Raw genomic sequence first — 18,735 nt, forward strand, 5'->3', positions numbered from 1 at the left:
ATCTGTTTGGTGCTTAAGGGGTCGGGAGCTTCGTCCTTTAAAGACTATTGCCCGATCAGCCTCTGTAATGTCATTTACAAGATTTTTTCCAAGCTTCTTGCGACCAGATTGAGTAGGCTGTTCCCTAATCTGATTTCTCATGAACAAGGTGCGTTCGTTAAGGGATGCCCAATCTCGGAGAATATCACCTACGTCCAGGAAGTGATGAGAGAGATAAACAGGAAGATTAGAGGATGAAACATTTTTCTCAAGCTGGATCTCGAGAAGGCTTATGATAGGGTGGATTGGGCCTTCCTCAAGCAGGTGCTCTCTAATTTCAGATTCAGTAGTAGATGGATATCTCTAATGGAAACAACTGGTTATTTCAGGGCAACTCCGGGACTTCGACAGGGCGATCCTCTCTCTCCGGCCCTTTTCACTGTGACTAAGGTGTTTTCCAGGAGCTTTAGGCACATTTTGTTCGCTGGTACAAGTCAGCCTTTTAGAATCCGTAGAGGGTGCCCGACCCCTTCCCACCTTCTTTATGCCGACAATACCCTTCTGTTTCTAAATGGCAGCAGAATGCCTCTTCTGGCTGTCAATGATTTCCTCTCCTCCTTCCAGGCTGCCTCTGGCCAACGGATTAATAGGAGCAAAAGCTGCTTCATTTGCTCAGATAATCTCTCTACGGGTAGGGTCAAGGCCATTGAGAGGCTCCTGGGTATGAGCCACGTCATTTCTGGGGTCTAGTATCTTGGCGTGCCAATAGCTAAAGGCTGAGTCAGAGTTGTGGATTTTCAGTTCTTGGTAGACAGAGTAGAGAAAAAAGTTAGTGGTTGGAAGGTGAGGTTCCTATCCCAGGCGGGAAGAACCGTTCTTATCTGCCATGTTCTAGGCTCTCTTCCCCTCCACGTCATGGCTGTGTCTGTCATCCCGAAACAGGTTCTCGTCAAGCTGGAATCCTGTTTCTCAAAATTTTTCTAGGGCTGGGTGGACGGTAGAAGGAAGTTCCCGTGGATTGCCTGGAACTCTATTACAAGGCCACCAGAGGGTGGTCTGGGCGTTAGGAAGCTGCAGGAAGTGTTGGATGCGATGAGAATGAAGATGGCCTGGGCAGTAAAATTTGGGGATTCTAATGGCCTTTAGGTCCAGCTCGTGCGTTCCAAAGATGGGTCGGAGATTGCCTCTATGCATGTAGATCCTTCGTCTTCTGTTATGGGGTCTCCTCTGTGAATCAAGGTTAGACGAATGATACCCAGGTTAGATAATATTGTTCAGTGGAATGTGGGCGCTGGCGAGAGAAACTTGTGGTCAGATAATTGGACCAGTTTGGGTCCCCTTCTGCAGCACCCGATCAGTCCAGTCCCAACCGAACTTCTGGCGATGGCAATTAGAGATTTCTTGGGCCCAATGGGGCTGCTACCTCCTTCCTCCGTCCTCTCCTTCTTGTCTCAAGATGCATTGGATTTCATTTTCCAGGGAGGTTTTTTCACCTCTGCTGAAATCGACGCCTGCTTTTGGCCTCTGGAGTCGTCAGGCTCTTTCTCCCTGAAGTCAGCATTGGCAGATTACAGGATGTCCAGCCCTGCTAGGAGCTGGTCGGAGTGGGTGTGGAACAGTAATCTCCTGTCGAAAATTGCCCTCTTTCTGTGGAAGGTTCTGCAACATGCAGTGGCTGTGGATGAGAGAGTTCAGGCAAAAGGAATTTGCTTGGTGTCAAGGTGTGTGTGTTGTAGTGAAGGCAATATCCAGGGGCCAAGCTCAGAATCCATTCAGCATCTTTTCCTCTATGGTAAGCTTGCTAGTCAGATTTGGGCCCACATTGGCGCACCGCTTGGGATCTCCTTTTTACATAATTAGTCGGTGGTGGAAAGGGTTAGCCAATGGTGGATAGTCACTGCTAATGGGAGAGTTCCGTCCTCCATCCGCAAATCCCTCCCTAGTCTGATTTTTTGGGAAATTTGGCGAGTAAGAAATGCTATCAGACATGATAATTAACAGGTACATTTTGTAGCCTACCTCACCCATATCTAGTTTTGGTTGAAGGATCTGTCCGATTCAGAGAGAGTCCAAGATAGGGTCTTATGGGAGGTCCCAAATCTGGGAGAGCTTTGGCTTGCCTGCCCCTCCGCATAGCAATACTCGTGTGGAAATCATTCATTGGATTAGGCCTCCCAGTAACTGGGTTAAGCTTAACATCGACGGCTCCGCCAGAAACAACCCAGGGATGTCAGGTGGAGGAGACCTGGTGAGAAATGATAAGGGGATGTTCCTTTTCGGTTTCTTTACTGGCTATGGGAAGGGATCCAACAACAGGGCGGAGATGAGAGGGGCTTATGACGGGCTCATGTTGTCTCTAAACAGAGGTTTCCGGTAGAATGTGCTTGAATCGGATTCGAAGCTGGTTATTGATCTTCTTGTTGGCAGATCCTCTCCCTCATGACAAGGGAGACCTTGGGTCTCTAGGATTCAGGATATCATGACTAGAGGTAACATCTCCCTCAATTTCATCTACCATGAAGGCAACAACCCGGCTGATGGATTAATTAACTCACTGGGGGAAGCGAGGTGCAAGAGTCTCGAGTCGTTGATTGTTTTGCTAATCTCCCCACGTCCATTAGGGGGTTGCTCTTCCTTAATCGGGTGGGTCTAGGTGCAGTGAGAGAAGTGACTGAGTCTGCGTAGGTTTATTGTTGTATAGCGGTAAAAGAATGTCCTGTCCATGTCTCATGATAGGTGGGGCTCGCTCTTTTTGCTGGGCCCACCCAAAGGTCTGTAATTTTGTGAAGTAATGAAAAAAAATCACCGATTTCTCCAAAAAAATAAAATAAAAATCTAGTTAGATATAGGTTTGCCTACGTATAGATGAACTGATATTAGGCAATAAAAACAAAGCCTAAATCAACCTTAATAATGTTAATGGCTTTGAATAAATAAGGATTTAATTTTACGAATAAAAATAATAAAATCTAACTTTTAGCCTTGGTTCCTTGGCAATGATGGCTAAAAGCTAACTTTGGCCTTGGTTCCCTAGCAACTGTGGCTACAAGCTAACTTTAGACTTAGTTCCTTCGCAACTGTGACTACAAGCCAATTTTTAGTCTTAATGGCTTAAGAACGGTACTTAAAAAAGCTTACTTTTAGCCTCAGTTCATAGCAACAGTAATTAAAAGTTGACTTTTATACTAGGGTCCATAGTAGTCGTGGAAAAAAAAATTTTGATTTTTACCCTCGGTTCCTAAAAAATTGTGGTTAACAACAGACTTTTACTCTCGATTCCTTAGCAACTAATGTTACAGAAGTAGACTTTAGCCTCGGTTACCTAGCAACTGCGGCTAAAAAGCGAACTTTTAACCTTTGTTCGTTAGTGATCGTGGTTAAAAGTTGGCTTTTAACCTCAGTTCTTTAGTGATTGTACTTATAAACCAACTTTTAGCCTCAATGGCTTATAAATAGTAGTTAGAAAGATTACTTTTAGCATCGGTTCCTTAGCAACAATGATTGAAAATTGACCTTTGGCCTTAATTTCATAGCAACCATAGCTAAAAAGTTGACTTTTACTCTCAGTTCCTTAAAAACTATGGCTAAATGCGAACTTTTACTCTTAATACCTTAGCAACTAATACTAAAAAGCTATTTTAACCTCAGTTACTTAGCAATTGTAGCTAAAAACTAACTTTTAGCTACTTTTACTGAGGAACCACGGCCAAAAGCTGGCTTTTAACCTTGGTTCCTTAGTAAATGAGGCCAAAAGCTAACTTTTAGCCTCGGTTCCTTAGCAAAAGTGGCCAAAAGTTGACATTTAGCCTCGGTTTCTTAACAATCATGTCTAAAAGAAGCCTTTTAGCCTCGGGTCCTTAGCAACTATGATTAAAATTAGCTGACTATCAGTCACAATTCCTTTGCAATTGTAGTTAAAAGCTGACTTTTAGCCTAGACAACTTATGGATAGTGATTAAAAGCTGACTTTTACCCTCGGTTCCTTAGTAAGAGTGTTAAAATTTGATATTTAGTCTCGGTTCTTTTGCAGTAGTGGCTAAAAGTCAACTTTTACCCTTAGTTTCTTAATAACCATGGCTAAAATCAAACTTTTACTATCGGTTCCTTAACAACTGATGCTAAAAAGCTTATTTTTATATCATCTTGCAAGCAACTAAGGCTAGAAGCTTACTTGTGGCCTCGGTTACTAAGCAACCATATGGGTAAAAGCTAACTTCTACCCTCAGTTACTTAGCAATCATGGCTAAAACTGACTTTTACCCTCGGTTCCTTAGCACTTGAGGCTAAAAGCTAAACTTTTAGCCTCTAGTTGTAACCAACTGTGGCTAAAAATTAACTTTTAACTTCAGTTCCAAACTAAATATGGCTAAAATCTGACTTTTACCCTCAATTTTATAGTAATTGTAACTAAAAGCTAACTTTTACCCTCAGTTAAGGGGCAATCGAGGCTAAATAGCACATTTAGCTTTAGTTTTTTGAATTGTGGCTAAAGGCCTTTTTTCTTGTAGTGCCTACCTAAGTCATGGTCGTAGACACTTTCATGTCCGAGATGGACCAGAGAAGGCCCGATCAGAGGCAGAAGTCATCACGATCGTTAGAACATTAAAACGGGCATATCTCGCAAATTGGAATGAGTTGCTCAACGTACCATATATGATTTTGGGGTAGGATGAGCTATTTTAGCCAACCATGCCAGGTTTCCCATGCCGAATTTGAGAGATTCTATCATATCGACGGTCGAATTCTATGTTTAGTTTCGTTTTTACTATAAATAGTAAGTTTTAGTTTGATTATAACTCTTCATCTGTTGGGCTTTAGGAGTTGTGTTGAACATGAAAAGTGCTTAGAATAATTAAGAGAATAACATGGTTAAGCCACATAGGATACTTACTATGAAAGTAAATTTACTATTTATAGTAAGTTACAAATTTTAGGGAGTTTTAGTTATAGTTTGCTTATGATTTTTCTCTCATTGCTTGGTATCCCTATTTAAAGGGTTGTGAACTGGTTTATTTGATTAACCAATTAAATTTCAAATTTATTAGAATTTATTTATATTTTCTTACTTTTTTTCCTCATGGATTTGAGAAGTCTCTATGAGGAGTCCAGAGAAGCTCTGTGGATTCGGAGTAGTTATCCTTGAGGAAGACGGTGATCGACCTCATCACGTTCATCCCTGCATCAATTGGTATCAAGGCGAGTATTCCCCTCAGGTTGATGGCAAACGATGAAGGTATGAGCTAAAATCCTGTGGACGGTGATCCGGGGATTCGTTATCTTTCGGAAAGAATGGAAGCTTTCCACTGGGAGAATCAGTTGACCATGCAAGGACTGCAGGCAACCCTCAACCGTATTGCGGATGCGCTAATTCTACCCTGAGCCCAAGGCAATGCTCAACCGCCTGTGGTCATTGTACGAAACAACCCTAATTTTCACAGAGCACCCATCGATAATGGTGAATCACATGCCACCACCATGAACATGAGAAAGCCATTGTACATGCCAAAGGTAAAGATAAATTTATAACGACACAACATCTTTCGAATAAGGTGCATTACATACTAAAGAGTCTGTAATGTGATCATTAATGTGAGGAGTGATGAGAATTTCGTGTCGAAAACAATAGTGGAAAAGCTATAACTGAAAGCTAAAAGGCAACCATCTCCATACACGATTGGATGGATCAAGGAGGTGATGCAGGACAATTAACCACTTGCTTTAAAAGCTTGAACTATTAGAGTATGGCGAATTAATCCCTTTATCTCATAGCCCAGGCCCCACATCGCATGGGTTAGGACCTCGGCCAAACCCCTTACATGGGGCCCAATTCACATGGGCCGCTCACCCCGACTATGTCCCCGCATCTCACGGGCTACCCCGCTCAAGCCTGGTGTGAAATGCACATTAATCACCCCCGGTGAGGAGTCTCGAACACAATACCTCCTCCGTAGGCCGCACCCACCCCGAGTGTGCCCCTGCATCCCACAAGCGATCCCACTCGAGCCCGGTGTGAAAATGCCCCTGCATTAATCACCCCCAGTGAGGAGTCTCGAACACGAGACCTCCTGCTCTGAAACCAATTTGATGCAGGACAATTAACCACTTGCTCTAAAAGCTCGAACTGTTAGAGTATGGCGAATTAATCCCTTTATCTCATAGCCCAGGCCCCACATCGCATGGGTTAGGACCTCGGCCGAACCCCTTACGTGGGCCCCAATTCACATGGGCCGCCTACCCCGACTGTGTCCCCGCATCTCACGGGCTACCTCACTCGAGCCTAGTGTGAAATGTGCATTAATCACCCCCAGTGAGGAGTCTCGAACACGATACCTCCTCCGTAGGCCGCACTCACCCTGAGTATGCCCCTGCATCCCACAAGCGACCCCACTTGAGCCCGTGTGTGAAAATGTCCCTGCATTAGGAGGTCAAGAAAACAAAGGTAATAGAACGATGTTGTATATCCTTTTCCATTGGTAAATATTATAAAGATGAAGTAATGTATGACATGATCGCATGGAAGCTTGCCACATATTACTTAGTCCTGGTAAAATAATATTGATGCTACACATAGGGATCGGGATAACGTATTTATATTTATTAAAGATTGTAAAAAGATTATCCTCGTCCCTATAGGAAGGGAAAACCAACTCAAAACTTCTAAAGTAGAGGGACAATCTCTTACAATTGAACAAGCTTTTGTTAAACAAATTGAGGAAACAATAGATATATATCCATTGGTTGAAAAGAAAGAATATATGGAGCTTATGAACATCCTAGGAGATTTGAAACAAATGTTAGGCGATTGTGCTCAATGAACTCCCTAATAAATTATCTCCCATACAAGATATACAAAATCACATTGATCTTGTCACAGGGATAAGTCTGCCTAATTGCTCACATTATATCAGCAGGAATATGAGATCTTGAAGGCAGAAGTGAAGGAACTGATTGATATTAGTCAAGTCAAGGAAAGCATAAGTGCATGTATTATGTCAACTCAAGAGCTTGATGCCAAGTACAAGAAAATGGTTAATAAACATTGACATTAAAAGTTATCTCAGAATCATGAAGCAAGTCCCTTAAGTAACTCGAGGACGAATTTTTTCCAAACAGTTGGGTCTAATACAGAATGTGTCACAGATACATTCCAAGCATGGTTGGACCAAAAGAAGGTGGACAGTAAATTGATCATAACTTTTGATCCGGGTATCGTTATGGCGCACCAGATCGAGTATCATGAACCAAAGCAGCACGAGAACTCGAGGACAAGTTCCTTTGAAGTAGAGAGGACTGATGTAAAGCGGGTCACGGACACTTTCATGTCCAAGATGGACCAGAGAAGGCCCGATCAGAGGAAGAAGTCATCACGACCGTTAGAACCTTAAAACAGGCATATCTCGCAAATCGGAATGAGTTACTCGACGTACCATATATGATTTTGGGGTAGGAAGAGCTACGAATTTGTGAGATTTCATCATATCAATGGCCGAATTCCATGTTTAGTTCCGTTTTTATTATAAATAGTAAGTTTTAGTTTGATCATAACTCTTCATTCGTTGGGCTTTAGGAGTTGTATCCAACATGAAAATTGCTTAGAATAATTAGGAGAATAATGTGGTTAAGCCACATAGGACACTTACTATAAAAGAAAATTTACTATTTATAGTAAGTTATGAATTTTAGGGAGTTTTAGTTATAGTTTGCTTATGATTTTTCTCTCATTGCTTGGTATCCCTATTTAAAGGGTTGTAAACTAGTTTATTTGATTCATCAATTAAATTTCAAATTTATTAGAATTTATTTATATTTTCTTGCTTTCTTTCCTCGTGGATTCGAGAAGTCTCTGTGAGGAGTCCAGAGAAGCTCCATGGATTTGGAGTAGTTATCCTTGAGGAAGACGGTGATTGACCTCATCACGTTCATCCTTGCGTCATGGATTAGCCTGATTTTTGGATTCACGCCCAAAGGAGCGATGGTGTGCATGATGATTAGAGTGGATGTCATGAAGATATCTTAGTGAAGCCCACGAAACTTGTTTACACTCTAATTACAATGAAAACATTTGCATTGGATCATAACTCATATATGAATTCACTATTGTAGACTGGTTACATGGCTCATTATGGTGCTTGCAATATATGATACCTTACAAGTACTTAGGGGTAATCTGGTATCTCTACTAATAAGAGCTTATTTGCTTCTTTTTATAAAAAAAAAAAAAATTTAAAAAACTTGTATTTTGAAAATAGACTTTTTTGGTAAAGTTTTACCTCTTAATTTTTTAGAAACTAGCAAAAAAAAAAACTCGTAATAAATATGTGATAAGGAAGTCAATTTTTTTTTCTTTTTTCTTTTTTCTTTTTTTCTTTAAGAGCTTATTTAATTACCTAAGCAAGTAAACGTTTTTAGCTAATTTTTGAACAAGTTTATAATTAAACTTTTTAAGTAATTCTCATCTTGCCATCTTTTCTTCTCTTTACAATCTATCTAAGGTAGGCCCACATGATGAACAACTCACATTGAAGTTGGGGCTCCACATGACGAATGGTCTGCATAAAGGTAGGCCCACATGATGCACAACCATATCAAAGGTGGGCCCCACATGATGGATGTGCCACGTCAAAGTGTGGCCCAACATGATGTACAATCCACATCAAGCATGCCCCACCCACTGGATGGTCCACATCAAAGGTGGAACCCACATGATAGATGGTGGACATTGAAGGTGGGATCACATGATGGAAGGTTGACATCAAAAGTGGGCCCACATGATGAACGACCCATATTGAAGGTTGGGCCCGATATGATGGATAGTTCATGGCAAAGGTGGGACCTACATGATGGATGGTGGACATCAAAGGTGGGTTGTCATGATGAATTGACCCATATTGAAGGTGCCCCCACATGACAAATGGTCCACATTAATGCACGGTTCACATCAAAGGTGGGCTCCACATGATGGATGTCTGACATCAAAGTGTGGACTAACATGATTGACCATCCACGTTAAGTGGGTCTCACTTGATGGACGGTCTATGTCAAAGGTGGGACTCACATGATGGATGATCGACATCAAAGTTGGGCCAACATGACTCATTTTAAAGTTGGAGCCCCACATAATGAATGGTCCACATCAAGGTGGCTCATATAATGGACAAAGTGGGCCTCACATGATGGATGGCCCCACATTAAAGTGTGGGCCCTTATGATGGATACTTTACATCAAGTGGGCCCCACATAATGGACAATCCATATCCAAAAGTCTCACATGATGGATGACACATATCTAAAGTGGCCCAACACGCCCCACATGATGGGCAAGACACATTGAAGGCGGGGCCCACATGATGGACACATAAATGTAGATTCCACGTGATGGGTAGTGGACATTGAGGGGCCCCACATGATGGATGACCCACATCAAGGTGGGTCCCACATAATGGATAGTCCATGTCAAATGTCAACCCCTAATGATGAATAGTCCACATCTAAGACATGTCTCACATGATGGTTGGCCTACTTTGAAGGTTTTGCTCACACAATAGACGATTCACATCAAAGGTGGGCTCCATATGACGGACAACCCATATCCAATATCTGATATAATGGACAGCCCAAATGTCTTAAAACATGAAGATTGTAGCCATCCACTCTTTTGCCACTTGGGGCACAATCAATCCAAAGGATGAAATCTACCAAAATAACCATTTGGATTGTTCTTATAATGAAGTCGTTGTAATCTTTAAAAATGGCATCAACCACCAAAAAAAAAAAAAAACAAAAAAATAACTCTTATTTAAATAGTCTACCAAACATGCTTATTTTAAATAAGAGTTTCTTTTTTGTTTTGACAATAGAATTTCCTGAGCGAGCTTATTTAAAACAAGAGCTAATAGCAGCTTTTATTAGATTAGAGTAGAAATGCCAAAGCTCTCAATGTATAATACTGTGATGTATGCTATGGTGCAGAAAATGTAAAACCCACGTCTATAAATATATGTGAAATGGTAAAATGTAACAGTACATGGTCACATGGCTCATTTTAGTGCTTGCAATGAAGCATTACCGTCAAGCTTAATGCTTCCTGTGTTACATGACAAAACCATGATTCCACATACCATCCAAAAGCAAGTCAACTCGATTCTGGTTGGGAACCAAACCCCAAACTAGCTAGAGTTGAAGTGATTCCGACTGAGTTGGAACTTGTCGGATGTCACAATCAAACCAATGTTCGATGGAAAAGGGAGAACTTCGATACCCAAATGTGTGTGGCTACAAGAAAGCCACCCGTCTCACCAAGATTCGTTACCTAGTGAGAAGACTTATCACCAATATTTTGAAAACATAGCAATATTGTAACGCCCTGAAATTCGGGGGTCGAGCATAACTCAGCTCCCGAGTTCCAAAACATCACTTATGCAACATAATTAATGAATGATGTATGTTGACTGTATTAGCACATAAACATGGGATAGATTAAGCCAAAACACAGATATGATTCAGGGATAAGTGAATAAAGCAAGCGGAAGACTTATAGTAAAATATGTGTACAAGTGTAAGTCCCTGAATTACATATACAACCAGATCGTGTAAAAGTGTTATTTATCAAAATTTATAAGTACAAGTTACATCATTTCAGTTCCCAAAATAGTAATCCCATAGATCCCGCGCAACAGATCGAGGCTCGCTAGAACCCGTCTCAAAACCGCATATAGGAGAAGGCAGCCTCGTCGTCATCAGCTCCCGCTCTGCCTCGACGTCGCATCCACATCTGCAACATCTGCAACTAAGACAGTCCGGTGGGTGTGAAACACCGCCTGAAACGTGGGAGTGAGTGATCAACTCTGGAGCTATAAGGCAAAGGTTAACATGCTATCAGTCAATCAAACAAGAATGATAAAGCAGACAATTAAATAAATCCTAAGTACTCTTGTTAATGCAAGTATGAATGCAATATGATGCGTGCCCTCACGCGTACACCCTCGGCGTCTTCATCTTACGTTACGCATGACATCGCCTCAAAGTGCGCCACATCTACAAAGCACATGCAAATGCGGTGCATGGATATGATTACCAAGTTGTTATTAGTCCAATTCATACCGCAGGATTGGGAAGCTAAGATACCTTCCTCATATCATCATCCAAAAAGTGATCCATACTAGGGTCGTCAATCCTAGACATCTCATACGATCATATAGTTGAGGTCGTAGCAAAGGGCTCGCCACCAATCAATGCACGCCTTTCATGCCCTTACTACCACAGATCGGCTCGTCACCTCCTTGTGGTATCCAGGTATGCTCGAGGTCACTACAAAGGGCTCGTCACCAATCAATGTAGGCCGACAGCACGAATATAGTGTCCCATACCACCATAATCGGCTCACGAGTTTAGTTGCTCACCGGTCACTACGGGAGGCTCGTCACCCCAGCGTAGGCCGACGCTCGACCACGGTGTCCCATACCACCATGTCCGGCTCATGAGTCTTAGCGGATCAAGTACCATGGTTATTAGGATTTCACTGGTAAGTTCGGTACCCTAGATTCAAGCAGGAGCGTCCATACATGGTTAACATACACTGGACAATCGGGTTAGTTGACTAACTCGACTAGCTCGAGCGCACGTTGAATTGAACGACATAGAGTGCGCAACCACTCCGCGTGGCCAAACCTCTGCCGCCAACTCTAATACGACTCGGGTTCGTCTAATGCGTCTCACGTGGCGAAAGCAATCTCAACCACGACCAAAGGGTCAATTACCGATTTCCGGACTAAGGCATAGTCCCAAACATCCTACACTACACGATATTCATATGGAATGTAAAACAAGAATGGAACAATAACTCAAATCATGTTACATACACATCCGAATAATATCAACTTAACATAAATGTAAGCATAGAATGCTTGAATTTAAATAACTTGGAATGTAAATGCATAAGGAAATCATGCGCATCCATAGGAGTATTGAGAATCACTTCTCAACGCCTGCATTTAGTGTAATCAGTTACACTTAGGTCATTCATGCATTTCTACAAACACTTAGCATACAAGGAATAACATACATGACGTATGTTGGAATACATGCACTTAGACAATTCCCTTTACCAAGGAGTTGTCATACATGCATCTAGCATACATACATGACCAATAATCATGGCAAGCACAAGTGCGTATTTTATACGTATACGGTACTTTATAAATACACTTAGAATACACAAATCTCAATATAGCACATGCATATCGGAAAGCAATGCAAACATAACATTTGACATGTGAAATCTCATCCATAACAAGAATAAATCACTAACGGGATTGAAAGCCTTGAAAACCATAACCTATACACTTAAAGTCCGCACCTTAAGCAAAGAAAGAACCGCAAGAATACCCTAATTGTCTTCGTCAACGACGCAAGAATACCCTAAAATAAGGATAGAAATGAGATACAACAACACCAAGTCTAATCTAAGCTCTAACACAAATTAGGGTTAGTTTAACTTACCCCAAAAGAACTCAGAATCGTCCGAGGAACGATTCAAAGTGAAGATTCAAAGGTGAAGAAGAACAAGGAAGAATCAAGATGATTCACCAACCAATCTCTCTCACTAACTCTCTCTTTTCCACTCTCTCCAAGCTAGGGTTAGAGAAAATTCGTATGGAAATGAGAGCTAGGGTTTAAGGACTATATATAGGCCTTAAAATGATGGAAATAACCCGTGGTCAAGGTATACTTAGGTTATAACCAAAGTACGCCTTTCTCGATCCAACGAAGCACTTGGTGGGCCTATAACCACGAAAGGTCGGACTTAAGCTCACCGACCATGGATCTAGGTCAGCCTGAGTTTTCGTACCGACCGGCCTTCGATCACCGTGGCGGACCACACTCAATTCAACGGTCACGAAACTCGATCAGTCCACAAGCACTAGGATATGCCGGGGCCAACATCCTGATCGGAGGGTGAAATTGGGTCGAATCCAACGGTCGGATAGCTTAAAATCGTCGCGCGCACGACTCAATTTCATAAAAGCTTATTAAATTCCAACCGTTCTCACACTCTTCACTCGAACTCAATCAAATCGACCCAACACCGATCGACTTGATTTTTGAGGTGAAGACCAAGCCCAACTCTACCGCAAAGCCTAAGATCATCGCCATCGGACTTTCGATGCGCGTTCCAGGTCCGATCCATATCCAAGAACAACCGGATTTAGCGATGGATCCCAATTTCCGAGTAACGTAGCGCTCACTAATCGCACGTTTAGAGCCATGCAGATACAATTTAAAGTGATTGATGCGAATTTCACAAGCAATCAAGTAAAGCACTAACTACCCCAAAACAACTACTTAAGGAAAGATTAGCACAAAAATTCCAAGGTCGTTACAATCTACCCCCATAAAGAAAATTTCGTCCTCGAAATTCATACCTTCATATAAGCCTCGAGGATCGGAGGGTAGGTCTTCCCGACCTCAGCTTGATTCCCAAGTAGCCTCTTCACGCCATGATGCGACCATAACACCTTCACGAGAGGGATAACCTTGCGAGCACCTGCTCCTTTCTATCGAGAATACGCGTCGGTCGCGGTACATAAGTGGCATCCTCACTTAACCGCACTTGCTCCCAACCGATAATATGCGAAGGATCAGAACGTACTTCATCATAGAGATATGAAATACGTTATGCACGCCCGCAAGAGGTGTGGGCAAAGCAAGGCGGTAAGCTACCGCTCCCACTCGATCCAACTTGAAATGGACCAATAAATCTCGGCGCCTTCCTTCTTACCGAACCGCAGAACTCCCTTCATAGAGAGACCTTCGAAAAACATGATCTCCCACTACGAACTCAAGCGGTCGACGCCTCGTACAGCGTAACTCTTCTGCTGTAGTCGACGTCGAATGATGTCGACCTTCTCAGAAGTCACCGCACCAACTTCGGGCCAAGCAAACTACGCTCACCAATTTATGCCCAACAAGTGGTGCTCTGCACGGCGACCATACAACGCCTCGAAGGGAGCCATACCGATACTCGCCGAAACTATTATTATACGCGAACTCGGCATAAGGGAACTCAGCCATTTGAAATCCAAAACACAAGCTCGCAACATATCCTCCAGACTTGATTCACGCGCTCCGTCGCCCATCTGTTTGCGGATGAAACGCGGCGTTGAATTTCACACCCATTGCTTCCGGATACGAGTCCATAAGATAGATGTAAAACGCGTGTCTCTATCGGACACAATCTCCAAGGGAATCCATGCACACGCACTATCTCCTTGATATACAACCTAGCCAACTCGTCTGCAGTAAGTGACTCGATCGGTAAGAAATGCGCCGACTTCGTTAATATAACGACGATCACACAAATAGAGTCAAATCCCTTTCTCGTCCTCGGCAACCCGGAAATAAAATCCATAGAGATGAAATCCCACTTCCATTCAGCTATGGGCATGGGCTGCAATAACCAGGAGGTCGGCGATGCTCTGCCTTGACCTGCTGGACGTGAGACAACGAGAAACAAATTCAGCAATCTGGACCTTCATATTGTCCCACCAATAAGACCTCTTCATATCCTGATACATCTTCGTGCTACCTGGATGCATCGCAAGTTTAGAACTATGGGCCAACTCGAGAACCTCCCGTCTCAAGTCAGGGATGTCAGGAACACATAACCGGCCACGAAAACGTAGGCCTCCATCAGAACTAACACTCCAGTCGGAGTTCTCATCTGTACCAACCCGCTGCCTCATCTTCACCAAAAGCTCATCATCTGCCTGAGCTGCAACGATCCTCTCGTCGATAAGGGGCTGTACACGAATGTGTGCGATCACCTCATACGGCTCAACCACCGTAAGCTTCTGCTTAAAATCATGCACGAACTCCAACATATCCCACTCTGCTATCATTAGCGAAGCCGCAAACTCCAAAGCCTTCTTGCGACTCAACGCATCTACCACAAGGTTCGCCTTGCCCGAATGGTAAGAAACATCAAACTTGAAGTCCTTCAATGTTTTCATCCATATGCACTGCCTCATATTCAAATCACGCTGCGTGAAAATATACTTAAGGCTCTTGTGGTCGCAAAAGAGCTCGAACTCCTCACCATAAAGGTAATGTCTCCAAAGCTTTAATGCGAAGATGACGACCACTTCCAAGTCGTGCGTAGGGTAATTCTCTTCGTGTTTCCTTAATCGACGCGAAGCATAAGCAATCACCCCGTCCTTCCGCATAAGGACACAACCAGGACAACGCGAGAGGCGTCAGGATATATAATATACTTAACCCCTTGCTCGGCAATATAGCACCGGGGCGGACGTCAACTTGTCCTTAAGCTAACTCCGCCCGCTCACTCCAAGCAAACTTCAAATCCTTCCGTGTCACCTGCGACAACGGTCCGGCAATCTTCGAGAAGTCCGAATAAAGCGTCGATAATACCTGCAAGGCCAAGAAAACTCCTCACCTCGAAAATCGAACCAGCACTGCATCTACCTTGGCAAGGTCGACGGCTATACCTTCCTTGGACACCACATGTCCCGGAACTTGACTTCCTCTTTCCGGAAATCACACTTCTTGTGCGAAAAGCCGATGCTCCCTAAGAGTACCCAAAACCGCTCTTAAGTGCTCCTCGTGCTCTGCTCGGCTAATAAATCAAGATGTCATCAATAAATACAATGACGAATCGAAACAGAAAGGCCGAAATACCCTGCTCATCGGATCCATGAACACGGCCGGTGCGTTCGTCAACGAACGACATCACAAGGAACTCATAATGACCGGCCGGTCTCGAAGCGGTCTTACGCACATCCCCATCCTGACGCACAACCGATGATACCGATGCAGATCAACCTTCGAAAAGTACCGTGCCCCCTTCAACTCGATCAAACAGATCATCAATCCGGGCAAGGGGTACTTATTCTTCACAGAACAAATTCAACCTGCGATAATCAATACACAATCGCAAGGAACCATCCTTCTTCTTCACAAACAATGTGCTCCCCAAGGAGACACACTGGGCCGAATAAAACCCAATTCTAGCAAACCATCTATCTCGCTTCCTCAACTCCTCCATTTCACTCGGAGGCATCCGATAGGTGGGTAAAGAAATGGGCGCCGCACTAGGAATAAGATAGATAGCAAAATCAATCTCACGCTGAGGAGGTAATCCAGGAATCGACTCAAACACATCTTCAAACTCCTGAACTACCGGCGTACTAACCAACGCCGACTCGGCCGAACTCTCCAACAGAGAAGAATAAAAATCAATACGAATAGGGTAACGGACCTGAACTGGGAAAGTAACAATCTCGCCCTCAGGTCCATGGATCGTCACTGATCTCGCTTCACAATCAATCTCAGATCGCATCCTCGTGAGCCAATCCATACCCATAATAACATCGTAGTGATAAAGCGGTGCGACTAGCAAATCAACACGGATCGATCCACTTCCCGGATCGACCAAACAATCCATACAACGCTTGCCCAAGGCGAGGACATCCCCGTAGCGGTAGTAAGCGTCACTCCTGACAGAAAAGATCTCAAACCCAAACGCCTAATCGCCGCATAAGAAATAAGAGAAGTAGTGGACCCCGTATCCACTAACACAGAAACGGGAATACCTTCCATATGCGCTGTCACCTCAAAGGACCTCGGCACCAAGTCGACATAGGCGCTTCACAAAGCGCATGAACACGAGCTCGCGACGATTCTCGAGGAACCATGGGGCCGAGGTGGCCTGAAGCCGAACTGCAGTCCGAAGGATGGATGAGTGGCCCGATCGAAGAGGAGGAGGAGAAATAACCGAGGCATCGGACGGCTAACCCTCTGCGGTGGAGTAAAACCACCGGCTCGCATACGGAAAACCGAAACGGTCCAAGTGCCCAACCTTCCCACAATAAGAACATCTCAGACATCAGCTCTCATCTGCCGAGCGGGCGGCTGAACGCCAAGGAGGAGAATCAACACGCGGCCTCTTGCCAAGGAAAGGTGCACCATGGAAATCCGGTCTCGGCCTAGGAGGCATCGGTGCTCGCATGCGGGACGCCTCCTTCCTGCCTTGCTCGCAAGGACATGCTCACTAGCTCCGCATATGAAGAAATGCGGGCACAGCAAATCTTCATCGGGTCGCAGGCCCTCGGAAAAACGCCGCATCCTCATCGGATCGCCCAGATCAAAGGAACATACCGCCCCAACTCAGAAACCGGTTCTCATACTCCGTAACCGACAACCTTCCTCTCGGAGGCGAAGGAACTCACTCTCCTTCTCATGTCGGTCCGTCCCGGAAATACTTCTCGTGGAAGCGCGCCTCAAACGCCCGCCACGACCACACGAAGTCCTCTCGACAGGGCGAAGCACACTGTCCCACCACAAACCGGCCTCCTTCTCAAACATGAAGGTGGCAAGCTCAACCTCCTCGACCTCAGAGTGAAGCGGCCTCAAGATCTTAGAGATGCGGTCAATCCAATACTCGGCCTCCTGGGGCTATGAGAACCCGCAAAGTAGGAGGTCTCAAGCGCTGGAATCGAATGTGCTGCTGGCACTAACACTGGCACTGGCACTCCCGGATGGAGGCATAGGTGAAACAGTGGAGTCGCCTTACCGACCGAGCAAAGATGCCCCATGGAGGAGAGGAACTCCCGCCGCCTGCCGCTGCCGCGCTGGCCGATACGGCCCGTATCAACAACATCATCTGCCAAACCTATCAACAGTGAAGCGTAAGAAGGTGCATGGCTCGGCTCAGAACCGAGGGTGTGATGGAGGAGCCATAAGTGTCGACCCAACACCAACACGAGATGGACCCGCCTATGGATCTGACCGGCTATCGCTCAAGGGAGGAACCCCAACAGCGACTCAATCAGAGAAAGACGGGCCAAGCCTTCGAACCCTTAGGAGGCATCCCTACATTAAATCAAAGGATGCAACCTGTCAGATTCTAAGTCACATAATCCATCCACACAACAACAACACAGCATAACACCAAAACAAACCACATGCATTCCATTAATCAAAATCGTCGCAATACAAGTAGTACAGCAATACATGAATCACGACTAGGAAAGCATGAAAACAACAACATCTAACACTTCAAACAACCACAACTACTACAACCACTAACAGCTACCACACTACAACAACTCCAACTACAAGCCAACAACGGCTACACACAGAAAGAAACACCAAACAAAGCAAAGACGGCCACGACGATGCTACTCGTCGGAGTCAGGAGACGGAGGCGGAGCACCCCTATCCTGCAAGCAACACAGGATAGACTTCAAAGTCCGGGACATCTTCTTGAACTTGTGCTTAACCAAGCCTCGAAGATCCACCATCTCCTGGCGTAAAGCAGCTTGCCCTTCTTCAAGCCGTAAGACGGGCATCTCTGGCAACCTGCTCTGCGCTCTGGCACCACGGGAGGAGAGCGATCACTCGAATCCGTGCCCCACTCTCTTCCTCGTCTTGCTCTGTTTCTTCCTCGGACTCCGCACCACCTTCAGCGCATAACTCTCATCATCACTCTCAGACCCGGCCTCACCCTCGGAGGCAACCGACCAGAACCAACCTCCATCGGCTTAAGGGTCCTCAAGTTGAGATGACGAACAGGGACCGGTTTCTCAGCTCCAAGCCTATAGCCAAACTCATGTGCAATCTTGCAAATGAGGCGGCCAAAGGGAAGAGACTCGGTCCGTCTACTCGAACGAGCGATGAGAATAATCTGACGCAGGACGGACGTCGGCACACACACCTTCGCATCCTGCCCCACCAGATATA

General features: G+C 44.5%; 1 protein-coding gene across 1 annotated transcript; it reads left to right on the top strand.

Moving 5' to 3' along the window:
• The first annotated feature begins 345 nt into the window (after positions 1 to 345).
• Positions 346 to 1,125, top strand: LOC131255108 (uncharacterized). The gene is made up of 3 exons (XM_058255801.1): positions 346 to 700; positions 791 to 921; positions 964 to 1,125. Exons 1-3 carry the CDS (start codon positions 346 to 348, stop codon positions 1,123 to 1,125), a joined length of 648 nt encoding a protein of 215 aa, XP_058111784.1.
• The last annotated feature ends 17,610 nt before the right edge of the window (positions 1,126 to 18,735 follow it).

This window comes from Magnolia sinica, chromosome 9 (assembly GCF_029962835.1).
Source record: "Magnolia sinica isolate HGM2019 chromosome 9, MsV1, whole genome shotgun sequence".
Taxonomy (NCBI): Eukaryota; Viridiplantae; Streptophyta; class Magnoliopsida; order Magnoliales; family Magnoliaceae; genus Magnolia; species Magnolia sinica.